We start from the raw sequence: 15,802 nt of genomic DNA, 5'->3' as shown, positions 1-15,802 counted from the left end.
GCTGACAACGATGAGTCAGCAGTAAAAGAATTCGCTCCGCTAGCTAACGCCGTTGAGAAAGATCTGATCAGAGCTGTCTCATGAATATGAAGCTAAAAAAATAATTAGTACTCGTGTACAACTAAAAAAAATGCTAAATAATGAGAAGCAGTAAGTATAAATTCATTTTTAAGACAACTAAAAAAATAATAATTTGCCAGGTTTTTATCTTTTTTTTTTTTTACGTATACAACTATGATTTTATAAGTAAATTTACGCTCTGAGTTTCCCCACGTAAATCAAGCAGGTTCCCAGACTGATCTGTCAGTGAAAAATTTTAGACTTGATAATAAATTATTATGACATTGCAGGTAAACCGGATTAATTGGTTCTTGCATGATTAAAAATCCAGGTGGTTCTTTCGGTGAAAACGTATAAAGAACAAAACCTTGTCGAGCTTGATTTGACACTGACGCGTCTATGCTGTAGCTGTTTTCGACGATGTCACAACCAAGATTAACTGCAACAACAATTGTTATATTTACGATTTCCGGCGAGATATGCCAGCCGGTGCCATCTTGGGCGTTATCGCGCTTAAGAATAGATGCTGGTGGTAATGATTTTCTCCATGTGGTATGTAATTCAGAAAATAACTCATCAATGGTGTAAGTGACGGATTTTTTTAGTACATCTACGTTATAACCGGGAAACTTAAAATTTACCAGTGTTGCTTCAGTTAGCGAATATGCGGTTAAAAAAATTTGCTTGTTGAGTAATTATAATTTATTTTGTGCCTCATTTACTGATTTCGATTCTGTTCTTATTATTTCATTAATTAATAATGCGTTCATATTTTCCATGTCGGATGTAAGTTTATTCATTATTTCTATGTGTTTGATGATCTCGCTGCATGAACTTGATATGTTTAAAATACACTAACGAAAATAATTCTTTAATAAATTTAATTGTTCTTTATGTTTCTGATGAATTTCTTTAAAATACTCAATAACATGACTTAGTTCAATATTCAGTTTGATTTGTATTTCCGTTCCGAGTATACGTAGTTGTCGTCCGAGTCGTCTTTCTGTACCTTAAAACATCCATATCATATCGTCTTTCTTTCTAAATATAAAATCAGCTCCTACATTATAAATTTTTGTATCAACTAAATATTGTACATAATTTGGTTTAATTTCATGATAAGATTGACTGTCTGTAGTATAATCAAATTTTTTAGGTTCTACCGGTATTGGTTGTTGCGGCGGCTGAATTATAGGCCAGCATAGAATGATTCTGATTGAACTCGAATAAATATCAACAACATAATCTGAACTTATAAATGACATGCTATAGATATATGTTCATTTTGAAATCTGAGGTCTTACTGAATACATTCAATGAAATCTACTTTCATTATACAAATCAAAAATAAGCATGCACAATAAACTATTTGTCAAGCAAACTGAGTGGCAAGAACAGAAAGCTAAGGAAACTTTTTAATTTTATGGCTATTTACACAAGAAACAAATTTAACGTTCTTTCAACAACAACAAAAAAATGAAATTCGGACAATTAATGCATGTTCTTCTCACAGTTCATAAGCAAGTTTGGTAAATAATATTTAAAAAATTCCTGCATCAGTACCAGCCTAGATAGATTTAAATGGGTGGTACAAAAAATGTACTTTTAATTCGTGGCTTTGCCTTTTTTTTTAAATATCACTTTTTTGATCACATGATTAAATATATCAAGTATTATCATCTGAAAAGAAAATATCCTTTATGTATCTACATATAAAAAAGAAAACAAGAAACAATGATGAACATTTTTATTATCATTTTATGCTACAGAATAAAAACTATTATATGTAATGTAAATCTGTATGTAAATATTTTCCCATGCTTAACTAATTGTACTCCACAAGGTATCTGTCACATAACTTATTTCTCCATGAAATAAAACAACTGGACTAGTATAACCACTAAAGAAAGTCCCATTACCTGAGAACAGTAAATCTTTTATTTTTCATTTTTTCATTTTACAAGTATTTGATCTAAACCACTTCCTTTCCAAGAATTAGCAAAGTGTAATACTGTACTATATTAAACTGAGTATACATCAAAGTGAACACACATATTACGTACAAAATGCACACACCATATTAGACTAAATCTGCATTGAAATGTACATACCATATTCCATGAGTATGCATTCAAGTGTACATACCATATTACAGAGTATGCATTAAAGTGTACATACTATGTTACACTGAGAATGTACCAAAGTGTACATACCATGTTATACTAATCATTTTATAATTATTGTGAGTTTATTTATTTTTTTGGGGTTGAAGTTTTTTTACAGCTTCATAAAAAGATTACTTTTTTGAGGGTAATAAACTATTGTTGCCACAAAGAATCTCTGATTGGTTGGTTTTACAAAATCCAGAAAAATTCTGACTGTTATTCCAAAATCGTGAAATTGTAGTATTCTGTCCAAGCTATTCCAGTCTGGAGTTCTTCAAAATTCTTAGAGAAAATATCGTCCATGTAAGAAGTTTTTTTTAAATATAATTTCCTAAGGCACAGTTATTACTACTGTGTTAGTGATGTTTTTTCTTGTTACATCTCCAGCTTGCCTGCCACATTTTTGAATGAGTTGCATTTAAATCTTTTAGGGCAGGATTGTTTCCTTCTGATCTTGTGTATTTCACAAGCTGAATCCTTAAATCTTTGTTCTTGTCTTGCATATTTTAGGAGTTGAATTCATGATCAATGAGAAATTAACTTAATTTGGTGTGGCCCAAGAATATGCAATAAGTGTAGAGACCATGTTACATACTGGGGAGTGTAACAAGATATATGCAACAAGTGTAGAGACCATGTTACATACTGGGGAGTGTAACAAGATATATGCGTTAAGTGTAGAGACCATTTTACATACTAGGGAGTGTAACGGTATGTGCAATAAGTGTAGAGACCATGTCACATACTGGGGAGTGTAACAGGGTAATGTTCAACATGACTTTCTTAAGTTTTGAAACAATATCTTAAACATGGTATATTTGAGTGGATACACAAATATACAATCTGCCTGATGAGAGATACAAATTAGGTCTTCCTAAATAAGATTATGGTTTATTGTATTCTACAATGTATCACACTTACAAGGGTGTTTATACAACTTGGTATAACAAGTTAAATGGGACAAATGTACAAAATTTTGTATGGGGTGTAGTTCAGTGATGGATATGAAGAAATATATCAAATACATTCAAAACACTTAATGTGTTATCTCACACTTGGCATACTGTGATGCTCGGTTTCAGCTACGGAAAAAATATGGTCAATGCATTTTTAATGTGAATCTTATCTTGTTTAGCTGATTTATCTATACTGACTTCACAGCACACAATTAAACCCCACGCCAAATGATGATATAACTGATGCAAACAATGAACATATGAAAAATACTATTAAACGGCAGTTCACTAAAATAACATTAGTGGACATTATATTAGAAACTAATAAAAATCAATTAAGTAAAAATTCATCTCATGGGTTTAAGAAAAATAAGGCACCCATGACATGGGTCTATTCTAATCTATGCTATTGTGGAATTGACATTAATTTCTAATAAATCACGCTGAAAAATCACACTAATTTCTAATAAATCACGCTGAAAAATCAATCTTTGAAAATCATGCATTTATCTTTCAGCCCTACCTTTATTTCTGCATGAATTCTAATATACTCAGAAAAAAATGTCCAATTTTTTTAACTGGAAGGATCAGTTTTCCACTAATCCTTCAGTTCCAGAATAGATCCAGGGCCCTGAATACAGCTAAATATATAAAGAAAATAGCGGGCATAAAATATTACAAATTATTCAAACAGAGGATGCAACAAAATAAACCAATTGTGGACAATCCAACAAAAGCTATCATAAATACTAGGTTGAAAAGTTATTTACAGTAAAGACAGTACATCTGAGAAAAAAACAAATTTCATTAATGATATAAAAAATACAGTACTGATATTTACTTTTTGTAATGTCAGAAACTGCAATAATATATTCTACTTGTTTTCCCAGTATCCAACATGCTATCATATAGTAAAAGTAAACCCTATTTCACCAATCATCATATTTGTTTTCTTTCTCTCATTTGTTTACCTTGGAGTTTAAAGAATTTGCTTGGTTACATAAAAAAACGAGGCCCGAGCAGATTTGAATTCACTCACTTGGCTGACATCTGCCTGATAATCCAATGCATGAAAATGCATAAGCAGTTGTCCAAGGAAACAAGGTCAGCAGAATTCGTTTTGCTAACATTCTTTCAGTATTGTTTATCAAACATTTTATAAGAAAATAACTGTTTCACAGTTTCTCTACTTTTTTTAAACCTTCATCCATAATGATACATTTCTCCAATACTGGATGGTTTTCATTGTAGAGTGACCAGTTGAAATTTATTTTTAAAAATCTGTTGCACATTGTTTTTTTCTGATAAAGTTGTCGAAATGTTTTTCCTGTTTTAGTAATGGTGGCCATGTCTGTGATGGATCTGCATTCCTCATTATGTTTTAAAGCTCTAAATGCCTTTGTGCATTCTGTCAAAGGAGATCAAATTCTGTTGATGGTTTTGTTTTTATAAAGAGGTGCTTTTATGCCTTTAGTAACAGTGGCCATACTTGATGGTTCATTATAATAAGATGTATCAATTTGAAAGCTCATTTCCAACTTATGACCAGAGGAGCTATTAAATTTAACTACAACTGTATGTTTAGCATAACAATTCCAAAATGATGATTTCTTCAACTTGAATAAGATACGAATATAAATGTTGGAACATTTAGGTAAAAAGCTCAGAAATGTGTAAACAAGAATATATATTATCCAAAATATGCACTTTTCTGCATATTAAATGCCTCCTTGGCAAATAGATCACATGCTTTCAATGTGTTTTCGAAATATACATAAACAATTTAATGATTGAAATTAACATTTTTTTCTGATTACAAAGCTTTTAAAACAAAAAGAAATCCATTATCCACTAACTGTAACAATGTAGCCCCATCTCTCATAGTTCACTTCAATGACCTATGTGTTACTTACAAATAAAAGCTCTGAAAAAAAAACTGATGAATTTTAAAGTTGTAAATCTATCTTAAATCTTTTCATAAATATACCCAAAAAAGTATGCATGATGAAAACAATAAAGAAAAGACAAACTAACAAAATTTACAATTGAAAGGAATGAACATTATTATATGTACAAAAATTACCATAATCAGGTTATTTTATGCAAATTTACAACTGTTATTATTTGTCTCGTTGACTACTGATACTTTTCAAAGTCCGTAAGATTAAAATGTTGTTAAGAAAGTTATCAGAGATTATGTTTCTAACAAAAATCTTTTAATGTTGTAATTTAGACAGTTTTCATTTAATTCAAATCACTGTCCTCACAATGTTGGTTGACATGTTGCATGAAAGCATCATCAGTCATGTTCTCGCCTTTACTCATGCGGCAGATGGGGCAGATGCCTTCAACATGGTCCATTACATGATTCTCAAAATCCATATCTGCAACATCCATTGGAAAACTCTTGTTGCAGACTGGGCATAGCTTCATTGGCTCTCCAGGGGCATCCAGAAATCTGAGAATGAATAGATAAATTAGCAATCAAACACAAGCTAGAAATGTGTCAGTACAACACATATGTCCATGCACATAATGTGTCAATGAAGAAAGCTTTCTTCTAAACTCAGGGGCAAAGTTCAGAGATAATTATGAGTGATAGCACCGTCAAATTTTGTCAGAAAACATCAAACTCAAATCTGATCCAAGTCTTTTTAACAAAAAGCCTCACAATGACTCTGATTTAAAATCATTACCCACTTTATTGAATATACATTGAATTCAGGAGTAGGCATGATGCATCACTATGGGATAAAGAGATACAGCTAACACAATCCATTCCAACCCACACCCAACATGGCAATGCTGCAGCATTGCCATGTTGGGTGTGGGTTGGAATGGATTGTGTTAGCTGTATAAATAATAATCCTTTCATTAATAATTGTATCTAATTATATTTCTACATACTTTATACTTGTATAATTTCAGAAAACAAATTGCATATTTTATGTGTATCTGTGATTCTGTTTAGGCTGCTCTCTTCAATATATGAGTAAATTTCGTTTTGCTATATGACCGCCAGTAAAATTATGAAAAGTATGGCACCACTTTCCTTACATATGGCATGAAAAGCTTATCATTCCATGCTGGACACATCCATGTACTGACAGGTAAAATAATACTAAAAAAACAAAGAACCTGTAAATATGCTGCATCAACAGCTTTGCTTTCTTTTACTTGCAAATAATTTCCTCCATTCATCCATAATCATGAGCTTTTACTCTTTGAACTGTATCAGAAATTAACATAGGCCAAATGGAAAGCTAGCCAAACAAATAGTACACATTCTATAAATCTGGAAAAATAATGAGCTAAAATACCAATTCCAAATTTGCACAGAAAAATGTGCACATAGGCTTTTGATAAAACACTTTACAAAATTTGCATGCAAGATGTAACATAATATGTACATTTATATACTATCAAAACAACAAATTAGACATGGGTTTGTAAATTGTGTGCACCCACCGAAGACCCGAAACATTTAAGTCCCAAAAACTAGAAACACAGAAAAAGTTGCAATTAGGCATTCAAATCTGATTAGGTCATCTATTTATGCATATAAATATGAACACCAAGTTTCATTTGTTTACCTCACATGATTTGTCTTAAATGGTACTAAAAATAGTTTTGTAAAAAAATATTTAAAATATGCCTTTAAAAGAGTTGCTGTAATGTTTTCTTTAAGGAAAGGTATAAAAGGTTTAAAAATTTGTATTCCCACCCAACCAACACCCCATCTCCCAAAACGACCAAGACCCAACCAGGCCTGATCTTAACTCACCTAGCTAACACAGCCTCCTAATAACTGATCATTTCACTATGCAGTCATATGTAGAATTGTAAACATCTCCCAAACTGTATATATTGTCAATTCCACCTTTTTAGTCTGATACAAATGATTTCCAAAGATAAAGGCATAGTTAATATGCTCCTAATAAAATTCATCCAAGATCCTGATTATATTAACCTTACCAATTTTTAATGAAACTAAGGAGAAAGTTTTGAAATCAAGAATGGTAGCAACCTCAGCCAATCAGATCATCTCATTATTAGGTGCAGATCTCACTTACTCCAGAACCTCTCTAAGACTAGTATGATTTCAGCTTGGTTTTATCACAACTGGATCAAAGTTCGATTTAAACTGAAATTCAGTCTCTATAGTAGCAACAAGGTAAGCCAAACAAATACAAAATTACATTATAAATATGTGCAGATTTTTCTCATAATCAAACTCATGCTAAATACTGATAATACAACTATTTAAAAACTCTGAGTGAACTCTGATAAGAATACACTTGCTAAAGTGCTGACAAGCCCATCCAATCAAATACAAGATCACTTCATGAAATATGCATGGATCTTGCTCATAATCATTCAGTACATATCTGGATGACATAAGTGTATTTATCAAGTTTCATCGAAAGTTTTATTAAATATATAGTTTTTGCACACAGCAAACTGAATGATCCCTATAATACAGGCTTGGTAACACTAACATTTACCATACATAAATCTTTACACCCAATGATACTGACAATGTGTAGACAAGTTCTTAAAGCTCTGAAAAGTGGTGGCAGTGATGACTCGACTTACCTATCCTCATGTACAGGAGGAGCAGATGGCATGACATAATCACTGTTTGCAAGCTTCAGCAGGTCCATGCGATCTGTGACATCATCAATATCTGCTAAGGAAAGAAAAGTTATGCATATATTAACTTATGTAGTCTGAAATTCCAAAATATTAATACATGTAACAGTGAAAATTACATTTTTTATTATATTCAAAATATCATTGCAAATATTTTATTTAAAATACTATGTGTGAGAAAGACTGTACCTTTCTTAAAGACAGTACCATAGTCCCTCTCTTGTATGAACACCCCTTCTGCACTGGGCCAGTAAAATTTTATGAGTGGCATTCCAGTGGGGGACTATATTTGTGAAAAGTATATATACATGTATGAAGTAAGAAAGCTACATGCAACTTCAAAGCATTGTAAGGTCATTCTTTTTACAAATATGACTTGGCATTCCAAGTCTCATAAAAGAAGTGGTTTGACCATGTGGGCAATTACCTACCATAATGATTTTATTTTACATGATCAACAAACATATTTTAGCTGTATTTGTTTTGTGTTGCAGCGCTTGCATCGTAAATCATTTTTTTGTTTGTACCCCTCATACAGAGCTAATGTCAGTGCTATAAAACAGCATATACAGAGATCTTGCAAATGCTTCATCACATGTATTGAACACAATTTTTTAAAATCACTAGCATGCTGAGTCCTCCATATGCACACAATATCTTGGCAGCAAATTTAAAGGCTTGCCAGTCCTGCTTCAACCACCTGCTGAGTGGGAAAATGTGTTGATCAACTGATCAGTTTAGCTGTGCTGATACTTACAAGGACAGAATTCAGTGGCTGAACGACTACGATATGTACATATTCTCATTGTAAGAGTACATCAAAAGAACATGACGAAATAGCTGGGTGGCAAGTTCAAAGACTTGCTGAGTGGGAAATGTACTGATATTTACGACGATGACTGAATTCAGAGGCAGAAAGACCCAGAGATATACATATGGTCATTATATGAGTACATTAAGTGAACAACTTGAGCTTTCAGTATTGTGTTCATTTCTGAGTGTAGCCAAATAAGGAGTGCATTTGACCTCGAAATCAAGACATAATGTCGAGACATTATGTTTGCAAATCTGGATAAGCATTTTGGGGTTAAACGGAAACTGGACAAAGATTGTAATGAGATTCAGAAGAGCACTCAAGTTGCTATAACTGATATATTGGATGGGATAGTAGTCAGCTGTAAGACAGTACAAGATGTCTGAAATAAGATCTTTCCTTGAATTGGCAAAATTCAATCTCACTCTAATGGTCAAACAAGAGCTATGTCAGTGGTATAAAGAATGTGGAAAATTGCCAGCAATTCTTTCAATAATATGTAAATAAGATTGCTCATATAATTTCAATATTTATGTCTGCATTTATTGCTTACATCTGTAATTTAGTTCTTTTAACAATTTTCCAATATAAAAACTGCTGCTGCTCAAGTTTGGTGTTTATTATTAATCTTTTGGTGTTTCAGCAGACTTGGAATGGGGAGGGGGTGGGGCAAAAATACAAAATGATTTAAGGGTGAAAGCCCCAAGACATATAGTTGAAATGTGGCACAAATACAGCTAAAGTATGTATCTTAATCCTATAAAAATTTCTTTATGCTAGGTAAATGCCCACATGGTCAAGTCACATCTGTTATGTGGCCACAGTTTGAGCAGTAGATTCAACTTAACAACGAACTCAGATGAGATTAGTTTGGTACAGGTATAGTTTTTAAATAAGAAGAGTATATTGGTGTGATTGATGACCATGTAGTAGTGCTACCTTAAAATTGGAAAAAAAAGAATCTGTAATGAACAAAAGACCAACTTCAAAATGCATATATCTGGAAATATCAAAAATATTGAAAATCAGAGTTCCCTGATTAAACTTATGTAGTACAACAAATTTCAGCCTGATATCTGTATAATAAAGAGTTACTAGCATCTGAAAACCCTGTATTCTAAATGTATCAATTTGCAAGTGAAAAATCTATGGAACCTGACCCCACTTCAATCGGCTATAATTTCAAAAGTAATTGGATTTTCATACTGCAAGTTTGCATGCAGCTACCACTTACATATATATACACCTAGAAAATGTCGCAGAACAAGGAGATAGTCACCCAGAGACCTCTGGGTGACTTGCCATGGAATGAACCCTAACAAAAAATGGGCATATGTTAAGGGAATTTAGAGACAAAATTTATAATAACTCTTGTATGACAATAAAGTCCACATACATTAAAAAAGTCTTATTATGTGCTATAAAATGCCCATATAAATAAATAAAATAAGCTTACAAGGAAGTCTGAGACTGATAATGAACACTACAATATCAAAATGTTAAAGGTTTAATTTTCTCTGGAACCTGTTAGTGGTTAACATGACGTGCAATGAAAACACAATTCAACATCATACAAAATTAAAAATGAATGTTTAAATGGATATACAAATACAAAAACACTGCATGCGTAGAAGAAGCAGTGAGCCATGGATAAATGCAATGAAACACTGGTATCACACAATGGCAAAAAACTAAATGTGTTTGTAAATCACCAACATTCACACTAATGCAGCCATAAAATTGTGTAAGACAGAAAGTCCAAACAATGACAAAATTTGCATTAATAAACTGCTTTAAAGGCAGAATAATCAACTCGCATTGTGTACCATATATACTTGCTAATAAGTCAAGCCCAAGCAATCCGTCGCATAATGCATTGTCAGATCAGGGTCTTTGGGTTTATTTTCTTTGTTCCAATTATTACTCATAACAAACTGCATGGACATAGATATGCCAGTGCATCATGCAATAGCACATCTGGGTCTTTGCAGTTTACATCTGGACTCTACTTATAAGCAAGTGTATACTGCAAATGTGAATATTAACATGCATAATAAATGTCATTTATATCTGACAGTTACTGCATAAACCTGTTAACAACTTGAATAATTTAATTTTTTGTGTGTGTTTAGCTAAATAAAGAAAAATTGTCCTGAATTAAAACTTCTTGAATGGTGTGCACATCTAATCAAGTCAAATATATACTACTAGTACATACCTACCAAATTTCACTTGTGGGTATCAGTTTCTGCATGAGTGTTTTAACAAGGGTTTACCTAAAATTGCATAACCATGCTAACAAGGTTTAACACAATACATCTACACCATTTCAAGACATGATTACAGGAATGGCATGGCATGCCACATATCTGATCATGACTTATATCATGACAAGAAGACAGCAATGGCAAGGAACCTGACAATGTAAGTGATATCATTATTTATCAAGACAAGAAGACAGTAATGGCAAGGAACCTGACAATGAAAGTGATATCATTATTTATCATGACAAGAAGACAGCAATGGCAAGGAACCTGACAATGTAAGTGATATTATTTATCATGACAAGAAGGCAGCCATAGTACAGAACATATTTAGATTTAATATACAGATTCCAATTTTCTACTGTCCAGTTTACTTTCTGCACAAGTTCTAGTGAACAGATCTGGTTGGTGTGTTCTTTTCATAGCAAATGTTAAAGTCACACTTGCTTAGAATTGGTTTTGTCTTTGAATTTCATTTCCATACAATATCTTGAATTCTGTGGATAGATCTACACATTTTGTATGTGTTTTGTTAGCAACAAATCCATTTGCAAAAGAAAGGATCATTTCTATCTGAAGTTCATTGCTGAAGGCCACTGTTGTGAAAAAATGTTTGCCATTTTATTTCATTTCTGAAAAAGTAGTGAGTTCTAGCTGATGGATCTGTGACAACATTTTTATTATTTTTCATCTTCTCTGTTCAGGAAAAACTATTTTTACTAAGGAGTGATTATGACTGTCTTTGTACATGCCATTTACCTTTTACTCACTATGCTCAGAAAAATCGTATTTACCTGGGAATTATTAGGACTGTCTCTCTTTGTACATGCATTTACCATTTATTACTTAATGTCTTTTGCTGGACTCCTAATATTAATCTTATGTCTTGGGATAACATACCACTGCTGTACACTTGTCCTGACAACCACCTTGTCTCCACGATAAATATACCAATTCCCAACACCTGTATTGATTCCAACCATGCCAAATATTTAGAAGCCCACACCAGGACTGACTTCCACCATGCCTCCATGAAAAGTATTTAGATTCTCACACTTGTTCTGACTCCCCCTTGAAGTGCCTTTTGCTTCCATTGCAATCAGAAGTTCTGCCCAATATATTTAGACTCCCACACTTGTACTGATCTAATCAGATCTTCTAGCAATATATACAGATTCCACAAGTGTATTTATTCCCTCGATATTCTCAGCAAAATATTTATATTCCCACACCTCCATGCAAATTATTTCGACTTCCACACTGGTACTGATCACACCAGATCTTCCAGCAATATATACAGATTCCGCAAGTGTACTTATTCCCTCGACATCACCCAGAAAAATATTTTGATTCCCACACTTGCATCATCATGTCTCAATAAAGATTTCCATATGTACTGACCCCCTTGATATCTTGCAGCAAAATATTTAGATTCCCCACTGGTACTGGCCACCATCATGTCTCATATCAACTGATATAAATTCCCACACTTGCATCAACTCAAACAATGTTCTGAGCAACATATCTAAATTTCCAAATGTACCGACTCACAGATGCCACCATCACAATATTTAGATTCAAACATTAGTACTGACTCACATCAAGTCTGCTTGTCAAGTAGAGAGATTTCAGCACTTTTAATGACCATCTCTATGTAAAATATCTGGACTCCACACTAATAATAACCACTGACCTTGACTTATGCAAAACAGTTTGATCTGATGCTAGTACTAATTCCCATCATGTCACCAAGAAAATTACCAGTTGCAACACTTTTATGGACAACTACATCTCCATGCAAACTTTAGATTACCACACTTGTAGCAAACTATCAGATTACCACACTTGAACTGGATGTCTGTTTTGGGTTTTTATTGCAGACTGAACAATTTTTCAGTCATATTGCTACAATGTCTGCAGTGTGGCAGTTTCTAGTGATGTCTAGCACTGGGGCATCCTGGCAGAGATTAGTGTATCATGTCCCATCCAGTCATGTTATCCTGACATCAGGCTGTCCCGTCCTAACACTAACCTCTTAATGCTGAGCACCTAGCAATGCAGTTGTTAGTACTATTTTTATAAATCTTTGGTATGTCTCAACCAGTGTTTGAACCTGTGACCAACAGCATCCAAAGTGGACGCTCTAACCATTTAGGCCACAGGAGCGGTCACACGTGTACTGACTGGCTCACCATTCAATATATTTAGATTCCTACTCCTGTTCTGTCTAACAACATCTCCCAGAAAATTGTTAACATTCCTACACTTGGACCAACTCGTACCAAATCTCAGGAATATATAGATTTTTCCTACTATGTCCTCAGCAAAAAAAAAATACAGACCTGTGACCATAACTATACAAATTTAAAAAGAAACAAAATACAGAAAATTTAGGATTTCAACATTCATTAGCAAACAGATTTACACTGAAACCATATTATACTTTAAATACTCAAACAAATGACAAATATGGGTTGAAAGAAGAGAACACGAAGCATTATTTCCATCCCTAAAAATTATTATTAGACACAAATTAGTGCACAAAGACCAAGTAGTGAAAAAAAATATATTAAATTTACATAAATAAAAATTATTACAATAATTACTATATGCTTTATGAGCATTTTGATTACCCCCCAAAAACACACGCTTTCAATCATTTTCACTATACTGCAGTCTGGTATACCATTTTCATGTTGTCAGCAGTTATGGAGCACATCTACTACTGTAACATTATGTGGGACAGCAGTATTTGGACACCCATACTTGTAAGGGGTCCCATTATGTCCCAGCAAAAATATTTTGATTCCCACACTTGCAAGGACTCTTACCAAGTCTCTCAGAAAAATATTTACATTCACACACTTGCAATGATTCCAATCAAATCCCCGGCAAAACATTTAGATTTCCACACGTGCTTAATAATACCATGTCTCCAAGAAAATCTAGAGTTTCCCACACTTGAACTGACTTGCGCCACGTCTCCCAAAAAATATTTAGATTCCAACACTTGTACTAAGTCTGTATCTCCCAGCAAAGTAAATAAATTCTAAAATTTATACTAATTCCACTATATCTCCCTGCACACTATTCAAGTTTCTGCCTTTGTACTGGCTTCCACTTATATCCAAGCAAAACATTTTGCTTCACATCTGATTCAAATCAATGGATCACTGTCTCCAATAGGTGGAGATAAATGGCTTTGTACTTTATCATTCCTATTCAATTTATATATAAAAGGTTTGTAATTTAATTCTTAATTTTTTTTATCACTTTAATCTGTAAAGAAATGATAATATTGGAAATTTATTTTTCAGTTGCTTTATATACTCTGTAAAAAGCTCTGAAGTTGAGCAACTCCTAATCTGGGCATTCTGAGATTTTAAGGCATGCTGAAAACTGTTTTCAAAACACAAGGACAGATGGTTATGGTTCATCCTTTCCCAAATATATTTAGGTCTAAGAAGACTATGTCCTGCATGTAAACCTCATTAAAACACTGCATGTCATGGGGTGGGTAGGTGGACGGAGATGCTGCACTGCTTCTTCGTACGAGAAATCTATTTACCCAAAGCCTGTCATCTTGCTGCTCTCAACTTACCATTGTTACTGATTGCAGCTGTGACAGCTAGAACTCTGGCCATGGGCAGAACTTCTGGTTGCAATGGAGGCGGAAGGGGCTTCAAGACGGTGTCACAATAAGCCTCCTCATCATCCTGGGAAGTGTCAAGGGTCTTATCTTCCATAGGTTTTGCTGAGGCTAGATTCAACTTCAAAGGCTGTCCTGGATATACAATTGGAGTCATGACTGGATAAGTAGCATCCATCTTTAAAGGCTGTCCTGGGTATACAATTGGAGTCATGACTGGAGAAGTAGCATGTGGGGATTGTGGAGTATCCAACTGTGTCTTTGCTTGTTCTTTATGTGCCTCTGTAGTAGAACTGTGGTCAGGGTATCTTAGTGGTGGTAGTGGCACTCCCAAAGGAGACCCACTGGTTGTCCCATGATCTGGATACTTCAGTGGTTGTAACTGTGCTGATTGCTGAGGTGAGTATGGATAAGGGGGTGGTGTGTAAAAAAGTAAAGCAGAAGCAGGGTAGTGAAAGTTATAAAAGGGATACTTGCAGTCAGTTCCACTGGGGTCTGGTGAACCTGATGAAGCAGCAGCCACTTTTGAAGTGGAACTTGCAGAAGCCTTTAGAGCCTAAAATTAAACATGAATATATTTAAATGTTATCACTAGCACCATGGCAGTCACTGAAGACACTATGATCACACAGGCTTTCCTGTCTTCAAACATGAAGTCACTATCAGTAACTAAAGGGATCATACAAACTCTACAATGTTCCTTGGAAGATGACAGAAAGTTGAGGAAATGTAGTTCCAGGTCTGTTTCAAGTGCTCAGCAAATGTTCATGCAAAGTCAGGTGTGTATTACCACTTTATTAACGTGATCATTTACCATCTTGGAACAAGCAAAGTCAGTGAATTTTTGTTTTCCTGTCTACCATGATGATGTCACAGTCATGAACACTATGGCCTTTAGGACAGTGCTGTGAAGTTACTAAGCAGACACGTAGCTGTGTTGCCCTTTTCTCAAAGGGTACTAGTGGAAAAGTGCAGAAAAAAGGGGTTTTATAAATAAACACCTTGATATGTGACCCTGACCTTGAAGATTAAAACTTTGAATGGGATACATGAGATGACATCAAAGAGAGAAGCATATGTGTACCATGATACATCCCTGTACCTCAAATAACTTTTATGATATAAAAGCAGAAACAAAAGAAACCTTTACATACTGACCTGTGACCTTAACCTTCAGAATAAGACCTCAAATGTTCAATGAAACATATCTTCATGCGAAAATAAATAAATAAATAAAATAA

General features: G+C 33.8%; 1 protein-coding gene across 6 annotated transcripts in view; it reads right to left on the bottom strand.

Moving 5' to 3' along the window:
* Positions 1-1,793: 1,793 nt before the first annotated feature.
* Positions 1,794-15,802, bottom strand: part of LOC149792370 (uncharacterized) — a 53,652-nt gene continuing 39,643 nt past the window's right edge. For 3 of the 6 annotated variants that reach the window (XM_089970939.1, XM_089970942.1, XM_089970941.1), the window contains exons 14-16: positions 14,514-15,117; positions 7,778-7,871; positions 1,794-5,639 (exon numbers count right to left, since the gene is read on the bottom strand). In XM_089970939.1, coding sequence (XP_089827065.1) covers positions 5,426-5,639; positions 7,778-7,871; positions 14,514-15,117 — 912 coding nt within the window. In that variant the 3' untranslated portion in view covers positions 1,794-5,425. The remainder of the gene's footprint in view (positions 5,640-7,777; positions 7,872-14,513; positions 15,118-15,802) is intronic. The other 3 variants (XM_089970940.1, XM_089970943.1, XM_089970944.1) reach the window with 3 other exon arrangements.

This window comes from Sinohyriopsis cumingii, chromosome 9, assembly GCF_028554795.1.
Source record: "Sinohyriopsis cumingii isolate HCF-2022 chromosome 9, ASM2855479v2, whole genome shotgun sequence".
In the NCBI taxonomy this organism is placed as follows: domain Eukaryota; kingdom Metazoa; phylum Mollusca; class Bivalvia; order Unionida; family Unionidae; genus Sinohyriopsis; species Sinohyriopsis cumingii.
The sequence above is the reverse complement of the archived record's forward strand: the minus strand, read 5'-3'. Positions and strand labels throughout refer to the sequence as shown.